This window comes from Hippopotamus amphibius, chromosome 1 (genome assembly GCF_030028045.1).
Source record: "Hippopotamus amphibius kiboko isolate mHipAmp2 chromosome 1, mHipAmp2.hap2, whole genome shotgun sequence".
Classification (NCBI taxonomy): Eukaryota; Metazoa; Chordata; class Mammalia; order Artiodactyla; family Hippopotamidae; genus Hippopotamus; species Hippopotamus amphibius.
This window is the reverse complement of record NC_080186.1, coordinates 200,719,053-200,744,387: the sequence shown is the minus strand read 5'-3', so window position 1 is coordinate 200,744,387 and position 25,335 is coordinate 200,719,053. Positions and strand designations below refer to the sequence as shown.

The 25,335-nt window shown below is 36.2% G+C and overlaps 1 protein-coding gene across 12 annotated transcripts in view; it reads right to left on the bottom strand.

The window, feature by feature from the left end:
• MCTP1 (multiple C2 and transmembrane domain containing 1) overlaps positions 1-25,335 on the bottom strand; it is a 543,089-nt gene that overhangs the window by 248,047 nt on the left and 269,707 nt on the right. For all 12 annotated transcript variants that reach the window (XM_057739092.1, XM_057739099.1, XM_057739106.1 and 9 more), the window contains exon 3: positions 97-239. In XM_057739092.1, coding sequence (XP_057595075.1) covers positions 97-239 — 143 coding nt within the window. The remainder of the gene's footprint in view (positions 1-96; positions 240-25,335) is intronic.

Genomic DNA, 25,335 nt, shown 5'->3' with positions numbered 1-25,335 from the left:
TGGTGAAAAATCTCATCAGAGGGACACGATAAAAAAACCATTAAAGGGGGATTTCTATATCAGATTACATTAGGGAAAAACAAATAAACGGCTCACCTTTACATACAATGGCTCCCTAAGGTGACCAACAAGAAGGCAAGCTTTCTCCTCCCACACAGGATTGAGGTTCTTGTGTATTATTTTACTTCTAAAAACTTCTTTTCCTCCAATTTTAAACTTCACGTATGGATCACTTGTCCCTGTTAAAGAGATACAGATTGATCCATGTTAATCATGCTTTTCTACAGAAGCAAGAGAATAGCTCATCTAAACATCAGAAAGTATTTAAAGGAATAAAATTTAAATAAAGCTTATCACATGGGAAAAATAAGGATTAAGTGCCTTTTCCGAAATTTTCCCTTAAAACCTGAAGTGACAGTAAAGAATAATAATAATTATTATTATTTTTATCATTATTCTATCTTCTGATCTTAATACTGTAACCCTGTTCTGGTATTTTAAAACTCTACTGCATGCTGCATTTATAAATTTAATTCACGTTGTAAATGGTAGAGATTAATCTGACATTTCATCCGGTCAACTATAAAAAAGATGATCCATGATCTTGGCTGATCTAACAAGTTTTAGACTTATCTATGCTGCTAAAAATTTATACTAGTTTAACGGGTTTCGGAAAAGGTGAGTCTTAAACTGGGCTTCAATTTCATCCTTGGTCCCATATTTTGTTCACAGTTTTCAATTTTAGAATGCCAGGGAAGGATGGAAGTCTGAGAGGAAGGCATCAGGAGAAAGGGGACAAGTGATTATTGAACAACCTGGATGTTTCATATTAGCCCTTAACATCACCCAAGCTCCCTATGACGATAAAGGAAAGAAGAGCTGTCAAATAAGTTGCTCATGGGTACACAGCTGGCAAGAGATGCCGTCAGAATCCCAATCAAGGTTGTTGGACTCTAACGCCTGTGCTTTTTTTTTTTTCCTGCAACTTCAAGAGGGAAGGGCCTCTATACACTTTCACATATATATACATATATATATTATACCATTTCTCATTTTGACTGACAAATCAGATCAATCTTGGTCTAATAAGTCTAAGCTGTTATTAAGGATTCCTAGAAAAGGTGAATCAGAAACATCCCCAAGGAAATCATCCCAGTTTGTGACAATCTTCATCCTCAGAAAATAACTTTTTATACAAGATCTGACTCCCTTAGAATAAAATATTAATTCTTTCTGTTTCGTCCAACCCGAAACTATGGTCTACCCGATTTAAAGAAAAATATGATTGGGGCTCAGAAAATTGTAAAACACCATATAAATGTTAGGTATGAAAATTATGAGGCTGATGCGCTTAAACTCACTACCTATATTCCTCCTCAATACTCCACTCACCTCCATAACACGTAAATATCTATGCTAAATATAAGGGTTGCCTTAAAGGATATGCATTTTCTTATTTAATCACTTGGGGGCTCTCTCAAAACTCTCCATGTTCCCCTAACAAATATAAGACCTTGTTTTGGTATGCCTAGACCTGGACCTAATAAAATAACGATTTCCCATTTTATGAAACTCCCATTTTGACAGCTTGATTTTATCATAACAAGAGAAACTTTTAAAAATGTTTATAAATGTAAATGCAGGCTTAATCCTAGTCTGTTACAATACATTCTTTAAGGGAGTCAACGGAACCAAAATGTTTCACAGTTAAAATGGCTATTTTTTAAGGCAGTGATCCCCAGCTATAGGCTGGGCACCCCGGGGACTGGAAGTGTTACAGCACATAATTTGAGGGATATTAACATCCATGTACCCATTGGAATTTTCTCATTCAGTTTTGTCTTTGATTTTTAAAATCATCTATGCAACTACTGCCAGCTGCTAAAATACAATACACTCCCTAAGATCAGAGCCATTTGTATCACTGTTTTTTTAAACCTCCAGCACTTAATATAGAATCAGATATATTGTTCCTCAATAAACATTTGGTGAATAATTGAATGACTTAATGACTTAATGATGTGAGCGGGAGAGCTCTCTTCTTCCTGACTTTTGTCACCTCCACTTGGATACATAATAGACATCCCAATGGTAACACTTCAACATAGGCCTTGATCCTCTCACCTGCTAAGCCTGCTCCTTCCTCAGGCTTTGTCAGGTCCGTTAAAGGCTCCATCATTTGACAGTTCCTCAAGCAAGATGCAGGGAAATTACTCTCCACATCTCCTTCTCCATTCAGGATACCACCAAGTCCAATTAATTCTCCTCCACTCTAGTTAAGCTACCATGATGTCCTTGCTGTGCAACTATAACAACAGCCTCCTCACTGGGCTCTCCAAGCTTGTGTCCTCCTCCATTAATTCTCTATACAGCAGCCAGACGGACCTCTTAAAACGGCAAATTTAATCTCCCCCCTTCTTTGCTTAACACATCTCAACACCTTTAAATGACACCTATAATCGAATCCCAAATCTCTAACACGGTATACAGAACTTGCCATTTCTCCACCTTCATTTTTGGCCCCTACTCTGTTCCAGCTCTCCTGTTATTAGAAGTTCTCTCCTGCTTCCAGTCTGCGCATATTCCAGCCAGCCTCTCTGCTTGAAAAGCCCCTCCTTCCCATTCTCCTTCCCTTTTGTCTGACTGACACTTGTTATCTTCCAGGTCTTAGTTTAAATACAATTTGCTCAGGGATGTCTTCCTCACCACCCCAATCTGAATGAGGTCTCTCTGTCATTTTCTCCTGACATTTGCTCTTCTGCTTAGTAGCACTAATTATCATGCTACTAATAGGTGAATTTGTATGTCTACCTGTTTGTTGTAGGAATTTTCCCATTGGCTACAACCCCCGTGAGGGCAGGACTCCGCCCCAGCATGTGTTGCAAAGCAGGCGCTGAGTAAGGATTTGTTCAGTGGATGAGGAAATCAACGAGTGCAGAGTCGACAGTGTACAGAGTATCATTACATACCTCCTCACCACGACTCTGTGAAGTTGGTAAAAGCCTATATCATCAACCTCTGTTACAGGTGAGAAACAATCTGAGACTCAGTGTGACTTGCACCAAATCACATAAGAAGCTCGCAAGTAACAGGATGAAGGGCAAATGTATGCTTCAGACACCAAGTCCAGTGTTCCTTCTACTCAGCTTCTTAAGAAACCTAGACATACATATTTTCCTTAACTCCAGAACACCATCATAGAATTCGTATGTAAAGATGTTGAATAATCATTTCGATACTATAAATAATACTACTAATATTGACAAGTAACTTATTCTGATCTAGAAAACTCTCACCCTTATTATTTGTTTTAATCACCCTAAGGTCTTTGTGAGTCTAACTATTGTCTCCATTTTACAGATGGGACAACTAGGAAAGGTTAGGTGGTTTGCTCCAGGTCAGACTAGAACTCAAATCTGGAGCCCAGTACAGTTGATGCTTTTTCTGCCACATCATCACAAACCTCTTGCCCCCTTCAAGGCATAACAATCTTGTATCTCTTTGGTCCAAAACAGGTATGAATAAGGCTTTTACAAGAAAAGTGATTTCAAGAGAGTTGGCCTTGTTTTCTTAACAGTTATTGATACTGGTATCTCATACCATCTAATTTAGCTATTATGCAAACAACTGACATAACATGATTCAGCACAGAAGCCTTACACTCACAAGTAAATCTTTTCCAGAAGCAATCCTTTTCTTCCTCCTTACCAGAAACATTTCCCACTGCCAATGCTAACTGTCAAAACCCCCCTAGAATTAGGGACAACTGGTTCCTAGAATCCTGCTGGGTGATCCACTAGGTCTTTGATGGCAGAACTTAAATTACAAAAGGGAATCTAGATCACTCTCGTTAACATTTATTGACCACTTACTATGTCAGATATGACCTACCACCTAACAAGCCTATGAGGTGAGTTCTAGTGTTATCTAGGTCACAGCTGAGGAAACAACCGTGTGCAACAGGTAAGTAAATTCCCCAAAGTCACATAGCTAGGATGCTGGGACGTGAACTTAATTGTTACATTAGGCCATCTCCAAACAACGTTTTTCATGCTTGGCATCTGTGACACTGCTTGAGGCAGTAAATATCCAACGGCCTGAAGAAATAACAATCCAGATAACAAGAGTTGGTCTAAGGGTTAAGTTAAGGTTTAGAGATAGATTTTTTTGAGTCTGTGACAGGGACTGAGATCTCAGGAATCGGTATAAGAAACTAAGAAAGGATGTTTTAAGGGGCTTTGAAAAGGTATTATGATGGTGAAATGTTTTATATATGTGTGGCTTTGGCCACAGGGTAAGCTGGATTGGAGATGGTAATATGTTAGCAAATTTCATGGTCGTAAGTACAGGAAAACAGCTCTAGATGCACCCTCATGCTGAGCCGGTCATCTGACTGTCCCCCTGTTTTGACTCCACATGATAAAATCTGCTACATTTCTCCCTTTCCAACCATCATTCAGAGGCTTCCGGGTGCTATCATTAAAAATTTAGTAATTTTTTTAGTAGTCAAAATTCTTTAAGGAATTTCTAATTGTTTACTTGTTAATGTAACTGAGGGGAGCTTTGGTGACTGACAGTCCTTAATTTAAAGTTCAAGAACTTCAGCTTGTGATTCCAATGCACAGAACTGGAGACACCATTCTTACAATTTAGTTTCAGTAAAAGATTTGTACCTAATGCTCTAACCTTTTATGCTGAAAGGTAATTACTTTATTACCTGGTATTATTAATAGGTATTATTTGTTTTTTTAAGAAAGAAATTCTGTGGTCAATCATATTTGTAAGATGCTGGTTTAAAACAAAATTAAATAGATTAATTTTCTATAGCTTTTAAATAAGGCAATGTGCACTTTGACTCTCCAAAGGATATGACAGATGGCATTTACCAGGCTTCTTTGACTGTAGAGCCTGTTTTTCTTGTGTGTATCTTTCAGGACTAATAATCCCTGATCTCTCTTTGGGAATGCTACCTTATTGTATTTTATAGATGAGGAAGTTTCACATGTTTTGGAGGTTCTTTTATTGTAATAGAGTTTCCAGTGAACTCAAGTCATCTTATTATAATAAAACTCCCAGTAAATCCAAGCCACTAACTTGTGGTTAACCTTGAACAAATATATTACACACACACAGAAAAAAGATTTAGTTTGTTGGTTTGAAAAACTCAAAAATGAAATTCAAGAGCCAGTGCTGTTTTGTTGCAATATTGCATTCAACCACAAGGTGGCACCAACACTTATCAAATTATTGCGAAGCCTGTGGTTCTGCTCTTAAAAGTTAAGGCATCTCTACTTGGCGGGTCTCAGGGAGTTTCTAGCAGCTTGTGCTTTGTTGTTATTAGCTGGACTGTGACCATCATGACAATCTTTTTTTATGGTGATAATAAAATGTAAACAGGGTAAATAAATATGGGAGAAGAAACTAGGAAGTATTAGCCCTACAAAAAAATTCAGATTTTATTATTATCAAGAGCAATGTTTCACACATTCATTTTATTAGCATTAACTTCAGAATTTATTTTAAAATATTATCATTTTATCTTAAAATTATAAATTCTGTGCTCTAAAAATTCTAGACTTTTTTGGACCTAGGGAATTTTAACTGTATATATCTGAATCCTAGAATCAAATTGTGTGAAAAAGAGGAACTAGATAGTTTGTATAATGTTTCCAATGTAGTAAAGAAAAATATGTCCCCAAGGCTACGGTTTTTGTTTTTTTGTATTTGTTTTTGTTTTTTGAGTCAAGACATCTATGAGCATTTCAATATTTTGTGTGTCTATTTAGCCTTTAATATAATTTAAATCCAACACAGAACTAAACTTTCTGAACGGGTCCCCTTTTGTGCAGCAATAAACACAGCATACACAAGATGGCAGGCTTCCTTTCCTTAAAACAGTATGAAAGCTATTTAAAATGTAAATAGCCATCTAATAATGAGTCTCTTGTTTTTCTTTTTCAGAGTAAGTGAGCCTCCTGGTTAACAAGCTGAAATCAGTCTTACGCCAAACCTAGTATGTAATGAAACAGAAACAGCTATTCCTGTTTCGGGGGCCTATAATTATTCAATAATGCTAAACCCTAATCAAAAACAATGAGAAATCAAAACTCAGTCTTTATATTATAAGGAAGGAGAATGAGGGAGATGAAGAGAAAGAAGAAAAAGAAAGACAAAAGAAACAAAGAGAAGTGAATATAAAGTGTGAACAGTTAAAAATAATTCAAATTTAGGGTGCATCTTTCTGAAGGCATTCAACCTTTCTACAAACATTTTAAGCTAGCTACTTCTTTTGTTGACCAAATACAACAGAGAAAACAGCTGTTCTATAACAAGGTCCTTCACACTTGAAAGCGGCCTGTAAAAAAAAGATAAGTCCAAAGCATACTCAGAGCAATAGATTATATCTTTATATAAATTTACTTTCACTAGTGACTTAAAAATCTTCAAAGCAGGTACCTTTTTTATACGTTAAAATTATTCCTTAAGGGCTCTCATTCCTTCTTTATTTTTTGTTTTTTCAGATATGTAATACCCTACAGTGAAAACATTACATAGGGCTAAGTAACTATATTAAAATTAAAATGTGAAAAGTTTACAATCACATATGGCTTAACTAAAACAGTTATAAAATAAAAATAAACTAACGATTTTTTGCATAATGAAGAATATGGATATTCCAGTGATTTTCAAATTGCTAGTTAATGAAGTTACCATGATACAGCACATGGATGAATGAAAACTGATACCGTGATAAAATGCAATATGGGACTGAACTAAGTAAAGTTCTTTCTTTAAGGAGTAAAAGGCACTTCCAGACACATGATACAGAGAAGGTAAAAATGATAGGAGTAGACTGTTGATTTTTATGAGCAATTTTGGGCTTATTTTTCTCTTGTAAATGCAGAGTTCTGGATATGTAAGAAAAAATAATACCTACTGTATGTGGGATAAATACAGGTCATTCAAGTTCCCCTTCGCATATAGCATAAATCACAGGTGGAACTTACACGCAATTTCCAGATAATTTCTGGAAGTTTAGGTAAACGAAACCATGGAAGACAGTGAGTGCTTGCATTTATTTCACACTGATTTAGACAACTGCTGCTTTAATTTTGAATATTAATTGTATTCTAATCTGTGGCATAAGAGCAACGGCAACAGAGCAGAGTGTTCTGGATGTCAGAGTCATTCTTTCCAACGGGCTCTGCTCCTCCCACCCTTGGGAGCTCCCTCTGTGACCAGCGATCAAGGCACTGACTCTGGAGATACAAATACACTCATCATCTAAATATGGTTTTTACCTAAAGAGAAATAATTTTCTCTGAAATTCTTCTAGACTATGTTACTATGTTTTTACCATCACGCTAACACCAAACAAGATTGAATACAATTTTTCAAAAAAAATTTTAAGCATTTAACTTTCCTATGTAAAAAACATCAGAATATTAAAAATTTGTAAGGAAATATCTATACTCTCCTCAATCCTTTTTTCTTCTGGCTATCTCAATGCTTTTCTGAGACTGTTGCCTTGAGAGTCACTAGCAACTTTTTTTTTTTGGCTTCCATACATTTTGTATGATATCATTTTCTGTATTACAGCGAGAAGGTAGTAACTTTTAATCACCGGTTTCAAGGGCTTTTCCTTAGACTTCAGCCCCTTCTCTCTGTGGGTTGCAGTGAGTGTCTTTAACTCCACTGACCCTGAAATTTCCTTCTTTGTGGATTCTGTGACACTGCTCACAGTAAGTCCTGTGCTGGAAAGAATACTGACCAAAGTCACTTTTGCTTCTTAGAAGCAATGTGGCATTAGAAAAGTCATTTAGCTGCTCTTGTCTATAATGAGGGGCTTTTTCAACTTGCTCTGAGGAGAGTCAAGGATCTCTGATAAGATTTCATTTCCATGCCCTAGTCAGAGAGGAGCCATTCCACATAAGCGTATTTTTACACCATTTTTAGTATTTTTATTTTTATTGAAGGAAATATTTCTAAATGTATTATATTTTTCTTCATTTTGGGTAAATAATGAACACAGTTTGTAAAAATGGGGCAGAGCATCATCTGCTGATTACATGTATCTGGCAAATTATGATCAAGGGTCTAGGAAAACAAAGCTAAATCTTCTGCGGAAAACCAATGAAACTTCAAAGCAGTATTTCAATTTCTGCAACTCCCAATGAAATGCTGCTAAAAGCCAGAAGATGTTCCTTTTATCACAGAGCGTTTCCCCCATGGTACTTCTATAATCTGTTTATTCTTATTTTGTTTCAATTCTTTCAATTTAGAGTTATTATAAACTCAATGACAGTATTATTTCTGTTGGTATATATGCCAGTGAACAAAATGTGGTTCTTAAAATATAACAAATTAAAAGTGATCTGAGGTGTAAGAAGCCTGATTTCCCGAATCACTGGGTGGAGAAAAGCTATCTGCCAACCAGAAGTACATGGCTTGGACTATTACACGGGTGAGAAATAAACTTCTATTACATTTGAGCCATTAAATAATTTGGGGATGTATTTGTAATAGCAGTTCAGACTACCCTAACTGATAAAGATTCCTGAATCTTACGAATTCTAATTAAAATTCCACTTGCAACCACAGGTTAGCCTATCTCACATGATAAATGTTCCGAAGCCCTCTGATTCTAATTCTTAAAATATCTCTGGAGATCATCTCTGCCAACTACTCCTCATCATCCCTTATCTTGATTATTCTAAGAGCCTCCTGGCTTGGTCTCCCTCCTCCCTTCAAATCTATCCTCTGAATGCTGCCAGAGTTCTCTCTGTCAAATACAAATCAGGCACTTGATTCTTCTTGGACTACATTTCTCTCCATCTTCTGAACCCATAAGCACTGCTGTGGGTAACCCGGGTCCCAGAACTCCAGCTCAGGGTCAGTGTTCAAAGCCTCTCCTTGTCCAAGAGATGTTGCACAAGTTTGTGTATTTTTATCCTCTTATGCTCTTACCATGGAGGCTTCTGATCCTAATTTGGCTTCCGTGGTAGACTGGACCCCTACGTTCATTTCCTCTTTTTAATTTCATTTCATAGAGTTTCTGTGAGTTTAGCGGGACATGTGATTATTCCATTAGAGAACTTCTTATTCTCCAAGCAACAGGTATGGCCATGTGGCCAAATCCTCAAGATGTGTGAAGTGACATATGCAACTTCCAGATCTTTATTTTTTTTTAAGTTGGCTGACAGTTTATATGCTTCCTGTAGTGGTCTTTTTTTTCATTTTTTAACCACTTTTTAAATTGAAGTATAGTTAATTTACTATGTTGTGTTAGTTTCAGGCATATAGTGAAGTGAATCAGTTATACATATACACACACATACACACACACACACATATATATATACTCTTTTTCCAGATTCTTTTCCATTACAGGTTACCACAAGATATTGAGTGTAGTTTCCTGCGCTATACTTTAGGTCCTTATTGTTTACCTATTTTATATATTTTATCTCTAGGTCCATCTATGTTGCTGCAAATGGCATCATTTCATTCTTTTTTATGGCTGAGTAAGATTCCATTGTGTGTGTGTGTGTATCACATCTTCTTCATCCATTCATCTGTCTGTGGACATTTAGGTTGTTTCTGTGTTTTGGCTATTGTAAATAATACTGCTATGAACACTGGGATACATGGATCTTTTCAAATTAGAGTTTTCTTCAGATAAATGCCCAGGAGTGGGATCGCAGGATCTTATGGTAACTCTATTTTCAGTTTTTTAAGGAACCTCCATACTGTTCTCCACAGTGGCTGTATCAATCTACATTCCCACCAACAGTGTAGGAGAGTTTTCTTTTCTCCACATTCTCTCCAGCATTTATTATTTGTGGTCCTTTTGATGATGGCCATTCTGACATGTGTGAGGTGATACCTCATTGTGAGAGCTTCAGGGCCTAACTGGCCAGGGGAAGGGCAGAAAACTAGAGAATGTGACTTAAAGCTCCTTCTTTGTTTAAGGTTGATTCTTACAATGCCCTTCGTAATCTTAATTGTAAGCTAGGGCAATGCTTACTTGGGACGTCCCAGATCACTGAATTAAGAAATTCCTAAACTCTCATGACCCTTCCGGGGAATGATCAATCCTTAATCCTTGGGCTAAAGTCATTGTTTTTAGTAATCAGTCCACTACTGTTGTAAATTCCTATAGTTAGAGATAACTAGATGGGGGTTATAATTAATTCCTCTATTTTTAGGATATATGACACATGTACCACTCCATAGTGGGTCTCTCCACCCCCTCCTGGTGTCTGTGCCAGAAGCTGTTGTATTTTCTCTCCTTAATAAACTGTTACTCTGCTACTTAAACCTGAGCAGCAGCTTGTTATTGATCCCAGGAGAAATTCTTTTCTTCCGGAGATCACGAATCCAACACCCCTAGATGGATTTCATGGCAACAATTGTAGTTTTCTTTTTTTTTTTTTTTATTTTTTTTTGGGGGTACACCAAGTTCAATCATCTGTTTTTATACACATATCCCCATATTCCCTCCCTTCCTTGACTCCCCCCCGCCTCGAGTACCCCCCACCCTCCCTGCCCCAGTCCTCTAAGGCATCTTCCATCCTCAAGTTGGACTCCCTTTGTTATACAACAACTTCCCACTGACTATCTATTTTACAGTTGGTAGTATATATATGTTTGTGCTACTCTCTCGCTTCGTCTCAGTTTCCCCTTCACCCCCCGCCCCCTCCCATACCTCGAGTTCTCCAGTCCATTCTCTGTATCTGCGTCCTTGAACAATTGCAGTTTTCATTTGCATTTCTCTAATCATTAGGAATGTTGAGCATCTTTTCATGTGCCTAATGGCCATCTGTATGTATTCTTTGGAGAAATGTCCATTTAGGTCTTCTGCCCATTTTTTGATGGGGTTGTTTGGTTGGTTGGTTGATATTAAGCCGTATGGAAAAGCCTCCAGCTTTTTACCATTGAATATGATGCTAGCTGTGGGTCTGTCATACATGGCCTTTATTATGTTGAGGTATGTTCCCTCCATGTTCACTTTCTTTAGAGTTTTTATCATAAATGGATACTGAATTTTATCAAAAGCTTTTTCTGCATCTATTGAGATGATATGGTTTTTATTCTTCAATTTGTTAATGTGGTGTATCACCATTGATTGATTTGCAGATATTGAAAAATCCTTGCATCCCTGGGATAAATCCCACTTGATCATTGTGTATGATCTTTTTAACATATTGTTGGAGTCAGTTTGCTAGTATTTTGTTGAGGATATTTGCGTCTATATTTATTAGTAATATTGGCCTGTAATTTTCTTTTTTTGTGATATCTTTGGTTTTGGTATCAAGGAGATGGTGGCTTTATAAAATGAGTTCAGAAGTGTTCCATCCTCTGCAATATTTTGGAATAGTTTGAGAAGGATACATGTTAACTCTTCTCTAAATGTTTGGTAGAATTCACCCCTGAAGCCATCTGGTCCTGAACTTTTGTTTGTTGGGAGTTTTTAAATTACTGATTCAATTTCAGTACCAGTAACTGGTCTGTTTATATTTTCTTTCTTCCTGGTTCAGTCTTGGGATATTGCACCTTTCTAAGAATTTGTCCATTTCTTCTAAATTGTCTGTTTTGTTGGTGTATAGTTACTTGTAGTAGTTTCTTATGATCCTTTGTATTTCTGTGGCATTATTTGTAACTTTTCCTTTTTCATTTCTGATTTTATTGATTTGGGCTCTCTCCCTATTTTTCTTGAGGAGTCTGGCTAAAGGTTTGTCAATTTTGTTTATCTTTTCAAAGAACCAGCTTTTAGTTTCATTGATCTTTTCCATAGTATTTTTTTAGTCTCTTTTTCATTTATCTCTGTTCTGGTCTTTATGGTTTCTTTCCTTCTACTAACTTTGGGTTTTGTTTGTTCTTCTTTCTCTAATGTTGCTTTAGGTGCAAGGTTAGGTTGTTAATTTGAGGTTTTTCTTTTTTTCTGAGGTAAGCTTATATTGCTACAAACATCCCTGTTAGAACTGCTTTTGCTGTGTCCCATAGATTTTAGGTCATTGTGTTTTCGTTTCTATTTGTTTTAGATTTTTTTTATTTCCTCTTTTCTTCAGTGACCTGTTGGTTGTTTAGCCTCCACATGTTTGTGTTTTTTGCAGTTTTGTTCTTGTAGTTGATTTCTAGTCTCATAGCATTATAGTCAGAAAAGATGTTTGACATGATTTCAGTTTTCTTAAGTTTCCTGAGGCTTGCATTGTGGCCCAGTGTGTGATCCATCCTGGAGAATGTTCCATGTACACTTGAAAAGAATGTGTATTCTGCTGCTTATAGATGGAACATTATACAAGTATCAATTAAGTCCATCTAGTCTAATGTGTCATTTAAGGCCTGTGTTTCCTTATTGATTTTTTTGTCTGGATGATCTGTTCATTGATGTAAGTGGGGTGTTAAAGTCCTCCACTATTATTGTGTTACTGTCAATTTCTGCTTTTATGTCTGGTATCATTTGCCTTATATATTGAGGTGCTCCTAAGTTGGGTGCATGTATATTTGCAATTGTTATATCTTCTTTTTGGATTGATCCCTTGATCATTATGTAGTGTCCTTCTTTGTCTCTTCTAACAGTCTTTATTAAAGTCTATTTTGTCTGATAGAAGTACTGCTACTCAGGTTTTCTTTTCATTTCCATTTGTGTACTTCTGGATCTTTTGGTGAAAGTAGGGCAGCTGCTTTGGATCAGAGAAGCCACATGTTGATGAAGGCAGAGCCATTTCATCAGCCCAAGATCTCTTACTTCTGGGCTTAATGTGGGAGAAAAATATATTTTTTCAAGCCACTATGTTTATGGGTCTCTTGTTCCCAGAAGCTTAACTTGCACCCTAATACAACTTTCCAAATAGGCTTTCCTTCTAGAAAAGCATTTTTCTTATTAGAATGATTTATTTGACTTTGTACAGCCAATCAATCTTGGTTGAATTTCATTCCATTCAAGACTACATAGTATGAACCAGCTTTTCCCACAACCTGGCCATTCCTGGGCATAGGGGTTTTTTGCTTACAAAATGGAAGATAATATCCAGTAAAGAAAAAAAATGTGTTGGGGGTGAGGGAACTAGCTTTCTTGAATACTTAGGACGTGTCTGGGGCTTTTAATATAATATTTCATTTAGTTAAAACTGTAGTCCTGTGAGGTAGGTTAAATCAGCACAGCAGGGTCATCCAATAAATGTCTGTTCAATCAATGAATAAATTAATATTCTTAGTAGTTATACATGAGTAAACAGGGTCAGAGAGCTTAGGCTGCTTACCCTAGTCATAAGGCTAGTAAGTGACAGCTCCAGAATTCAGTACAAGATCTATTTGATTTTAGATTCCAAGTTTACCATACCATGAAGCCTAACCAATCAACCAACCTGTCCCACGTATCTCAAACTATCATTTCTGAGCTCAGCCCTTCTGTAAGGTATCCCCTTCAGAAACTGAATTCTATACTAGGAAGCCATGGGTCTCACTGAACTTAGCAATCATGAATTCTGAACCATGATCACATCAGAGTAGCAGTTAGATAAGCATGAGTGAATCTGATTGGGAGATAATTTATTTAGTGTCTTTATTTCCATGAGACAGAAGTCTCATGAGGGCAGAGACCTCTTGTGCATCCCAGAACCCACCACAGAGCAGGTACTCAACTGATCAATAAATATTTGTTGACTGTATGAATACAACCATTAATATTACATACATACATTACTATTAACATATTTGCTAAGCTAGGCACTTATTCAGATGCCTCTGCAAAAGAATGAAATTGTTTAATGGTGCACCATAGGAAAATCTGAATAGTATAAAATTGTTTAATATATTTTTCAAGGGGATGAAGGCACAGCCTCACTCCATCCATAGCAGAGGTAGTTTGGTGCAGTTTAGGGCAGTGTTAAGAGCCCAACCTCCAAGTTAGAAAGCCTGGGTTCTAATCTCAGCTCTAGCACTTAACTAGCTCTATGATCTTGCACAAGCTAGGTGAGAATGGAGAACCTCATTAAGGTCTTTGTGAGAGTTCAGTTACATAATACACAGAGTACTTAGCATAGTTCCTGGCACAAAATAAACATTCAATAACTATTAGCAATTATTCTTACTCTTAACTTTATTCAACATGGAGACAAAATAATATAATTATACTGCAATTTGAAACTTGAATCAATATAATTAAATTGAAATAAAGAACTACAATTCCTCAAAACAGGTATCAAATCTGATTTTTCATGTTGAATAACTCATTTAAGTTACTATTTAGCTACTTTCCTTAATCATTTAAGAATACATGAATATACAGCAGAAAAGTAATGCTTATTTTCAAGGGACTTCTCCTTCTTATATAGAGATGAAAATTCTACTAGACTTGTTAAATCAAGAAAAATAGCCTATAAATAATAATAAACATTACATAAATAAGCCTATGTACAAGGAACTACCATAAAATATGACATTAAAATGACTGGAGCCCATAGAACATAGCCACTAAAAAAAGTTATTACTACTCTAAAAAGAAAATGAAATCTTCTTCATCAATCAAAAATGTAAGTAATAACAGTGAAAATAGTTTTATGATTCCTGTTGATTGATTACTATCATTAACTGAGACAATTTCAGAACAATTATATTACAGTATGACTGAAATGGATCACAAATGCTTGGTACTTGAATAACCCATTCCTTAGCATATTCAGTTTAAGAAAAAAGTCAATAGTCTCCTCTTTGTTTCCTTGCTCTCATCTTCCCCACTTCAACTCTTTCTCCAAAATCTTATGCCTAGAAATTTTTCTGAAGCAAAAATCTGTTGTTATTCCCTTGCTTTAAAGTCTTCATTGCTCTCACAGATTTCAAACTAAAGTTCAAACTCTCTATCATGTCAAACAAATATTTCTTTGTTAATTTCTCCACACTCATCTTTCACTACACCTCTAACCTACAGAACATCTTGCACCACCTCAAACTCACAGCTTCTCTCCAGTATCCATGCCCTTTCCCATCTCTTTCCTTTCTCCTGAATGACCTTTTCCATCATCCCATCATCCCTACTTCTCTTTCAGTACAAAGTTCCAGTCTCACCACTGCTTGGACATCTTCTCTGATCCATCCCACGGACATTATGAGGCCCTTTCTACACACTCCCTAACATCTTCTGCAAATAGCACTTGTCACATTGAAACCTGGTTTAATTTCTGATCCCTGAGGTCTGATACAACCCCTGAGTTATGGTGTGTGATCAAGAAATATTGGTTGACTGAAAACACTCCTGTATAACTGAATGAACGAATGTCTGTATCATCTCAAAATAGTAACAGAAACTAATAAGGTAACCAGTACTTACGTTGCACACTCTTTATTTCCCACTGTTTTTCCCCCCACTCTTATTTATTGCAACTCCAAGAATCTCACTTGAATTTTATTCTCAAATACTGAATCTGAAGTATGTGAAGCTTAATATCACAAAAGCACTGTGCCATCACTTCTGCAACAGTACACATTTGCCATTGCTACTTCCCCAAACTATGGTAAATGACATTCATTGTGATTCCTCAAAATGGTCAGTCTGTTTTAGTTTTACAAAGTGCTTTTAGACAACCTCATTTTAGTAGCATTCTGCTTATGGTGTTTATTTATTTGATTGATTGATTGATCGATTTGGATTTATTCAGAACAATTATCTAGAAACCATACTAGAATAAAGGTGAATGAATATGCTTATGACATATCTCTTCTAACATTTTATGCCATGTGTCCAATAAATATACTAAACATACAGTAAAAAACTATCATTTTTTATGTAAAATATTTAGAAGGAAGGTTATTTTTATGTGTACAGAGAAATTATGGCTGAAACTGCTGCCCTTCACTGACATCTGTGTTTTCATCTCCTTCACAGGCAAGTAGCTACCTTTCAAGTCCTTTTATTTAGGCGTGGCCACGTGACTGAGGACTGGGTTCTGGCTAGTGGACTGTGAGCAGAATTTGAATGCCACTCCCAGGCCCACCCAGCCCATGACATACATGCAATTCTCTCTCTTTTCCCCCAACATTGAGAACCTAGATGAGGGCAAGGCCGCACGACAGAAAGACTCTGGTGTTTCTAAATGGAACAGAAGCCCTACCACCACTTATAGTGAACAATGAAGTAATAAAGACAAGGTCTGATTTTGTTAAACCACTGATGTTTGGGTGTTTATCTTTTACAGGTCCTAACACTACTTAACTGATACAAAATTGATTCCAAGAATGAGTGCTGCCATTAAAAAAAAGATTCCCTAAAATATGTGACATTGATTTAGTGGATGAGTGGTGGGCAGCAAGGAAGGCTAGAGAGTCTTGTTAGGCCATGGCAGACATGTAGTAAAACTGTTCCTGTAGTAACTTGGAAGGCAGACTGCCTGCTATTGAACTTGAGCTTGAGGGGACATGGTTGGGAAGAGCCAGAATGAAGGTGTGTATTTTCTAAAATTGGTTGCTTTTATTTTAATTTTTTTAATTTTTTTAAATTGGTTGCTTTTAGTAAGTAATCATAAGAGATGAATTCAGGAGAAAATAGGCTGATCTACTAGTAGAAATGAAAGGGAGTGCAGAGAAGAATTTAAAAAGCTGTTTTTAGACCCCAAATAATAGACCACAAGATTGAAAAAAGACTTTGAACAACAAAAGCTCATTAAAACCGTCTAGAGGCAAAGGTCAGATTGGCTTTCCCACCCAAGCACAATGGCCTTAAGGTAGGTGCCATGACACTGAAAGGGAGGAGCAAAGGTGTAAGTCATGTTTGAGGAGAAGGAACACTGGGTGTGGTTGTGGACACGCGGAAGCCTACCCTGTTTTTGAGAGAAAGAACTCAGCTGGTTGAGATCCTGATCTTGCACCAGCAGGAAGCAAGATAAGGATGCTGTACAATTCCCAAGGGAGCAGACTCCTCCACACCCATCTCAGATATGGTTATAGAGGATAATAGAGGATAAAGAACTTCCCAGGTGGTGACATCAGTTGCTACAGAGAACAACAGACAAGGGGATTCTCCCCAAATAGTAGAGTTCTAGTCAAGGAATCTCCCTATTCTCCAGGTAAGTGACCTTCATAAAGCCTGTCCATGAGGATTTCAGAAATGCTATGGGCAAGTAACTGCTATGAGTCGCCGATGCTTTCCTTTTGATACACGTTAGATACGTACGGGGAAGTGGTGGGCAGATTTATGGTCCATGGGGCTACAAGGAACCACATTCAGACCTGATAAAAGATTTCCTTCTATTCAGATATCCTGGACTTGGAGCTGGATACAGTGATCATATGGGACCCTGGGCTGTTTCCCTTGAAGAGGGTGAATGTCTTTTATGTACAGGAGGAAGAGTGAACCATATATTTGATGACCAGAAAGGTGGATTGTAGCCAAGCCTGAGATTGCTTGGCGATATCCATGTTTCCTTCTTCTTCCTGGGCACATGGCTGGCCTATAGCTCCCAGCCTCCTTTAAAATTAGGAACAGCCAAGTGGCTGCATTCTGGTCAACTGAAAGTAAGCTCAGGAGATAATGTGTGCCAGTTCTAAGCCTGGCTGATGAAAGACCTCCCATGTGTGAGTCTTATTCTATTTTCCCACTCACAGCCTTAAGAGAAAAGACTTTGAGGACAAAGGGGAGGTAATTACTCTAGATGGGAAAAAAGTTAGGTCCTTTAATGACTGTGTAGAGCAGAGTTGGGACCCCACCCTCCATCGCTGACTCTACTGGACTATGATCACAGCGAGATATAATTCTGTGTTGTTAAAAGATTGATATAGGGGATTTATCTGTTTAGAATTATTTACCTTAACAAAAAACAAAAATTAAGCTGACTCACACTATGATTACATTGTTTAGTGCAAATCATCTTTTTTTTTTAAAAAAGAACTTCACAGATACCTATTTTTTAAAAATCCTTTTAAAATCCAGTTTGTAAAATGTCTCAGCAAGGGATCAACAGTTTATTCAAATAATGATTCTTTACAAAGAGTTAATATTAAAAAATAAAATTCTAAGGACTTATAATAGTTACCTCCTACTTCATCACTTTAACAGAATTTAGTCACATTTAAAACAGTATTCATAAATATGTTTTAGATAGATCATTTCTATTGTTTTAGTTGTTTTACCTATTTTAATTAATAACAGCAACAAAATGAAAAAAAGTCATATTATGGGCTTCATTCATTTTCCCATTCAGCTATGTCTTCCCTTCAAAACTAAGCGATGATTGAATAGGATTATAGAAACATAAAGTCATAGAATGGAAGAGACCTCATCCAGTCCTTCCATGAATACAAGGATCCCAGCTACAAAAGTAACAGATGACAGATGGCTACGTAGACAGAATGTAGCCAGTTTGAATACTTCCAACTCAGCACTTTAAAATTAAATTCAGTATTTATTGAACACATACATTGTGTGACGTAGTATTTTATTTCGGACATGTCTGTTATAAAGTGTATGTTAGACAGCTAAAATGCCTCTTCCGGTTCTTCAGAGCTATAAGAAAATAGCTAATACCTGTTTCACAGACACCCCTTTCAAGCATGTGGAGTCTTTAATATATACAGCTATTGGCACAATGATATACCTGAGGTCATTAAAAGAAAGTTGTAACAAGCTGACTTCTTGTCAATTGTTTCTCAATGAGAGAAATTTTAAAGGATATGCTTCACGAGTAAGATTTTTTTCTTTTCAAAATACAAGTTTAAAATCCATGTCCCCAGATTATTAATTAAATGCTTTTTCTTCAATTATCATATTATTTGATGTAGTCAATGGTTATATAAGTTTTACAAGCAAGTGAAAAAGATAAGCAAAGCGAAATGTTAACACCTACAATGTAACTAAAATACTTGGGGAACAATGAAAAAAACCTTCACCCCTTATGCTAAAAACAGCTAATAAGTGTTTAATGTGACAAGTGACTTCAAAACTTGCAATTATCCTGCTAAAGCATGTCGTCACCAATAGAAGCAAAGACGGCAGATACAGGATAGTAGTAGGTGTTGTGAATCCTTGTTCCTGTCTTCAACACAGCATTCCCTTCAACTCTCTGGCAGGGTGTGGAAAAAGTCCACAGTCTGTGTTGGTAAGTTTAATAAAAACTGGAGAACCAGCCTAGGCACTGCATTTCCCAATGACCCACTCTTTCTCACCTTCAGCCTTTCTGCCAAAGTTGCTACTTTTTCCATTTCCATTAACATTCTGTTAGTTTTCAAAGGAAGACAGAGCTCTTTCTTAATATAAGACTTGTGCTAGTTTGCAGAGTAAAGGAATTCTCCAGCTGGTGTACTTTTCCTTTTCTGAAATACCTTTATGCATTCAACAATGTTTACTGGATGCCTATTATATGCTAGGTACTGGGGATCCAGCAGATCATAAAGTCCCCACTCCCAAGGAGCTTTCATTGCAGTGGAGGGAGTCAAGCAAAGAGCCAATAAAGAGGTAACATGTCATGTAATGACAGAAGTGTGAAGCAATATGAAGCCACAGGTGAAGGGATGGTAGTCAGAGAGGCCCACTATTTTAAATAAAATGTGGAGGAGAAGCCTCACCTATGAGGACACATTTGAAAAGGGACCTGAACCAATAAGGGAGCATTTCAGGCAGAGGAATAGCAAGTGCAGAGGCCCTGAAGAAATCTAGTGTGGATAAAATGAGTGACCTGGAAAGAGAGTGGTGGGAGATGAAATCAGAGCTTGAGGGGCCAAGTGATTATGTGGTTCTCTACAGATCCTTCATAAGGATGTGAGATTTTTCTTCAAATGAGTTAAAACAGAAGAGCAAATAAATCAACAGATAAAAATATTTTAAGATTGCCTTGTCTGATGTCAAATGATCAGTCTTTTATTAGGGGATAGACCAAATAAAACAGGATGTACTCAAAGGGCCAATTATAAAAGGGCAAGTATATTGTTTTCTAAAACTACTCAAAGCAACTTCTAAATTTAAGACTAACTGGCCTGAAATATGTTGACAATGTCAACTTAAAGGTTAATAATGCATGTGAATTCTTACATTCATCTTTATATCTACACTACATCCTTTAAAATTTAGATATATAAACTATATACAATATAATCAAATAGAAATTATTTTTGGAATCTGTTATGACTCCTGTTGATGTCAATATTATCTTGATACTAGTATAATAACATCAAATAAGATTTGGCAACCCACATTCATGACTAAAATATCATGTTAAAGGCAATGAGAATTTATTAAATGTTTATTGCTTGCCCAGCACATAATGAGATAGCTGTTACTGGAAGCTGGTGGTAAATGTTTTCCCTAGTATGGTAGGTAGAATTCTAAAATGTACCCCCAAGATTTCTCATCCCAATCCCTGGACAGTGAATATGATATGTCTGTGATTATTACTACTTGTACTTATACGACAAAAGGGATTTTGCAGATGTAATTAAGGTTACTAATCAGTTGACTTTGAATTCATCAAAAGGGAGATACTGAGGGTGGGACTTAATCTAATCTCCTTTAAAAACACAGTGTTTTCTCTACCTGGCAGCAAAAAGGAAAATCAGATTTAAAGCACAAGGGGGTTGTGACATGCTGTTTGTTGCTGGCTTGAAAATGGAGGGAGTCACAAGGAAAGGGCCTAAGACTGACATTTAGGACCTGAAAGAAACCCCTGGCTAGTAAACAGCAAGAAAACAGGGACTTCATATCTCTAGCTGCAAGGAATTGAATTTTGCCAATACCAAGAATGAACTTGGAAGAGGACCCTGAGCTCCAGTTTTGAATGTGAAGCTCAGCTGACACCTTAACTTTGGCCTTGTGAGATTCTGAGCAGAGAACCCAGTTATACCATGCACCAGACTCCTGACACACAGAATTTGTAATCCACCTATTAAATGGATGTTGTTTTAAGCTGCTAAGCTCACGGAAATTAGTTAGAAAGCAATAGAAAACTACTGAGTCTACCTTGAAGAACATATTTATGATGTAATTTGAGAAATTTTTTAAAAGCTAGAAGGAAACTTAGTTGAACCTAATAAAAGACTTTCTTATAAAGGGTATCAGTGTTTACCTAGAGGGCTATCTAAGCTGCCAGGACAAAGAGATAAAAAACATAGTGGATTAAACTAAGAGAAATTCATTCCATTCACACAAAACTATGTAGGAAAAGGTAATCCTAACCCAATAGAACAATTCCACCATTCTCAATGTGTGGCTTCTAACCCTTGATCCAAGACAGCTACTCTTTTCCCAGCTTTACTGAGATATAACTGATATTTAGTAGGTTTAATGTGTACAACATGATGATTTCACATATGTATACATTGTGAAAATGATTATCACAATAAGGTTAGTTAACATATCTATCACCTCACATAGTTACTTTGTGTGTGTGTGTGTGTGTGTGTATGTGTGTGGTGAGGACATTTAAAATCTATTCTCTTAGAAACTTTCAAGTATGCAATAAAATACAATATTATTAACTACAGTCACCATGCTGTACATTAGGCCCCCCATACTTATTAATCTTATAACTGGAAGTTTTTATCCTTTGATCACCATCACCCATTTCTTCAATCCACCAGCCCCTGGCAACTACCAATCTATTCGCTATTTTCTGAGTTCCCTTTTTTAGGTTCCACATATAAGTGAGATCATACAATATTCAAGACAACTCTTGTTCTCTTCATCTCCCAACAGCAAGGAAGACAGAAGAGGGCTAGAGAAACATCTGTGTATTTTTTGTCTTAGGGGTATGATCCAGAAGTTGCACTACCCAAAGTAGCATAACCACTTCTGCTTACATCTCATTGGCCAGAACTTAGAATTTAGTTGCAAGGGAGGTTGGTAAATGCCAGCTCTAGCTGACAAAACTTATGCCTACCTAAAACACAGGAGCTCTATGATGAAAGATGGAGGAAAAGGATACTGCTGGACAACAAACAGTCTCTGCCACAATTCAATGGATGAGCTCGGTACTATTATAAATAGTGATTTACTCAAATTGTTATGAATTTCTTCTGTGGAAGAGAGTTAGATATCTACTTCATCGAGACTCTTCCCCAATTAGACCTACATCTATTTTCTAGATTCCATATTTAAAGCAAAAAATAAATAATTCCTCTTTTAAATAACAGTCCTCCAAATATTTGAATCAGGTTGTCAGCATCCTCCATACATTTCCAGACTTACTACCCTCCGATCCCTCTCCTATTCTTCTTTATTTACCATTCCTCACTGTCTTAAATGGTCTGGACTCATTTTTGATTGTCAAAAAATCCTTTAAAATATGGCCTTCAGCAAAGAACATGAAAGGCTCTTGGCTAGCAACTTAAGTTGGCCAGGAGGACAAGCATGTATATATACACACATATAATGGACTATTATTCATCCTTAAAAAAGAAGATATCATGCCATTTGTGAACCAAAGGGTGAATTTGGAAGTCATTAAGCTAAGTGAATTCACCAAAGGGTGAATCTGGAATTCATTAAGCTAAGTGAAATAATCCTGCATGATCACTTATACATGGAATCTAAAAATGTCAAACTCATGGTAACGGAGAGAGGAGAATGTTAGTTACCAGGTATCAGGGGTGAGGCAAATGGAGAGATGTTAGTCAAAGGATGTAAACTTTCAGTTATAACATGAATACATTCTAGAGACCTAATGTACAGCATGATGATTATGGCAGATTAATAATAATACATTAATACATTATACTATATATAATACATAATATTATAATACATTAAAAAATTATGTATTATACACTTGAAATGCGCTAAGAGAGTAGATCTTAATTTTCTCACACAAAATAAAAGGGTAACCATATGAGATGATGGATATGCTAATTAGCTTGATTAGGGTAATCATTTACAATATATACATATATCAAAAGAACATGTGTCAACTATACTTCAATAAAATTTTTAAAAAATAAAAAAATCACATTGTATACTTCAAATACGTAAAATTTTCATCAATTATACTTCAATGAAGCTGTGAAAAATAATATTTTATGGAAAACAAGCAACTCTTAGTGCTCTTTAAAGGCAAATCCAATAAACTAATTGGATCAAACAACCAAAAACTTGGGAAAAAAAAGTGCATGACTGGTAAATATAACCAAGAAGCTTCTTTAGTGATTGAGCAACAGCTCCTCTTTCCTTAATAACACAGGCCAGTAAAACATTATTTAGTGTCACTATGAGACTGATATATATTGTTAATATAGAATATTGATATTAAATATTGATAATTGAATATAATAATTGATAATCAAATATGTTAACAATTGAATATGAATGCCACCTTAAATGGGACAAATGATTTGAAGCCCCAGTCATTACTGTTTTCAAATTCCATGTTGTTAGCAATAAGACCTAATTTTATCCAAGAAGAAGAGATAACAATTACAAATATATATGCACCCAATATAGGAGCACCTCAATACATAAGGCAAACGTTAACAACTATGAAAGAGGAAATCAACAGGAACACAATCATAGTGGGGGACTTTAACACCCCACTGACACCAATGGACAGATCATCCACACAGAAAATTAATAAGGAAACACAAGCTTTAAATGACACAATAAATCAGCTGGATTTAATAGATATCTATAGGACATTACATCCAAAAACGGCAGATTACGCGTTCTTCTCAAGTGCACATGGAACATTCTCCAGGATAGATCACATTTTGGGTCATAAATCAAGGCTTGGTAAAGTTAAGAAAAATAAAATCATATCAAGCATCTTTTCTGACCACAATGCTATGAGATTAGAAATCAATTACAGGAAAAAAAGCTGTAAAAAACAAATACATGGAGGCTAAACAATATGCTACTAAATAACCAACAGATCACTGAAGAAATCAAAGAGGAAATAAAAAAAATACCTAGAGACAAATGACAATGAAAACACAATGATCCAAAACCTATGGGATGCAGCAAAAGCAGTTCTAAGAGGGAAGTTGATAGCAATACAATCCTACCTCAAGAAACAAGAAAAATCCCAAATAAACAATCTAACCTTACACCTAAAGAAACTAGAGAAAGAAGAGCAAACAAAACCCAAAGCTAGTAGATGGAGAGAAATCATAAAGATCAGAGCAGAAATAAATGAAATAGAAACAAAGAAAACAATAGCAAAAATCAATAAAACTAAAAGCTGGTTCTTTGAGAAAAATAAAATTGATAAACCTCTAGCAAGACTCATCAAGAAAAAGAGGGAGGGGACTCAAATCAATAAAATTAGAAAGGAAACAGGAGAAGTTACCACAGACACTGCAGAAATAAAAAGCACCATAAGAGACTACTACAAGCAACTATATGCCAATAAAATGGACAACCTGGATGAAATGGACAGATTCTTAGAAAGGTATAACCCTCCAAGACTGAATCAGGAAGACATAGAAAATATGAACAGACCAATCACAAGTAATGAAATTGAAACTGTGATTAAAAATCTCCCAACAAACAAAAGGCCAGGACCAGATGGATTCACAGGTAAATTTTATCAAACATTTAGAGAGGAGCTAACACCCATTCTTCTCAAACTCTTCCAAACAATTGCAGAGGAAGGAACACTCCCAAACTCATTTTATGAGGCCACCATCATCCTGATACCAAAACCAGACAAAGATACTACAAAAAAAGAAAACCACAGACCAATATCACTGATGAATTTAGATGCAAAAATCCTCAACAAATACTAGCCAACAGAATCCAACAACACATTAAAAGGATCATACACCATGACCAAGTGGGATTTATCCCTGAAATGCAAGGATTCTTCAATATATGCAAATCAATCAATGTGATACACCAGATTAACTAAGTGAAGGATAAAAACCACATGATCATCTCAATAGATGCAGAAAAAGCTTTTGACAAAATTCAACACCCATTTATGATAAAAACTCCCCAGAAGGCGAGCATAGAGGGAATCTACCTCAACATAATAAAGGCCATATACAACAAATCCACAGCAAACATCCTTCTCAATGGTGAAAAACTGCAAGCATTCCCTCGAAGATCAGGAACAAGACAAGGATGCCCACTCTCACCACTACTATTCAACATAGTTTTGGAAATCCTTGCCACAGTAATCAGAGAAGAAAAAGAAATAAAAGGAATCCAAATTGGAAAAGAAGAAGTAAAATTGTCACTGTTCACACATGACATGATACTATACATAGAAAATCCTAAAGATGACACCAGGAAACTACTTGAGCTAATCAATGAATTTGGTAAAGTTGCAGGATACAAAATTAACACACAGAAATCTCTTGCATTTCTATACATTAACAATGAAAGATCAGAAAGAGAAATTAAGGAAACAATCCCATTCA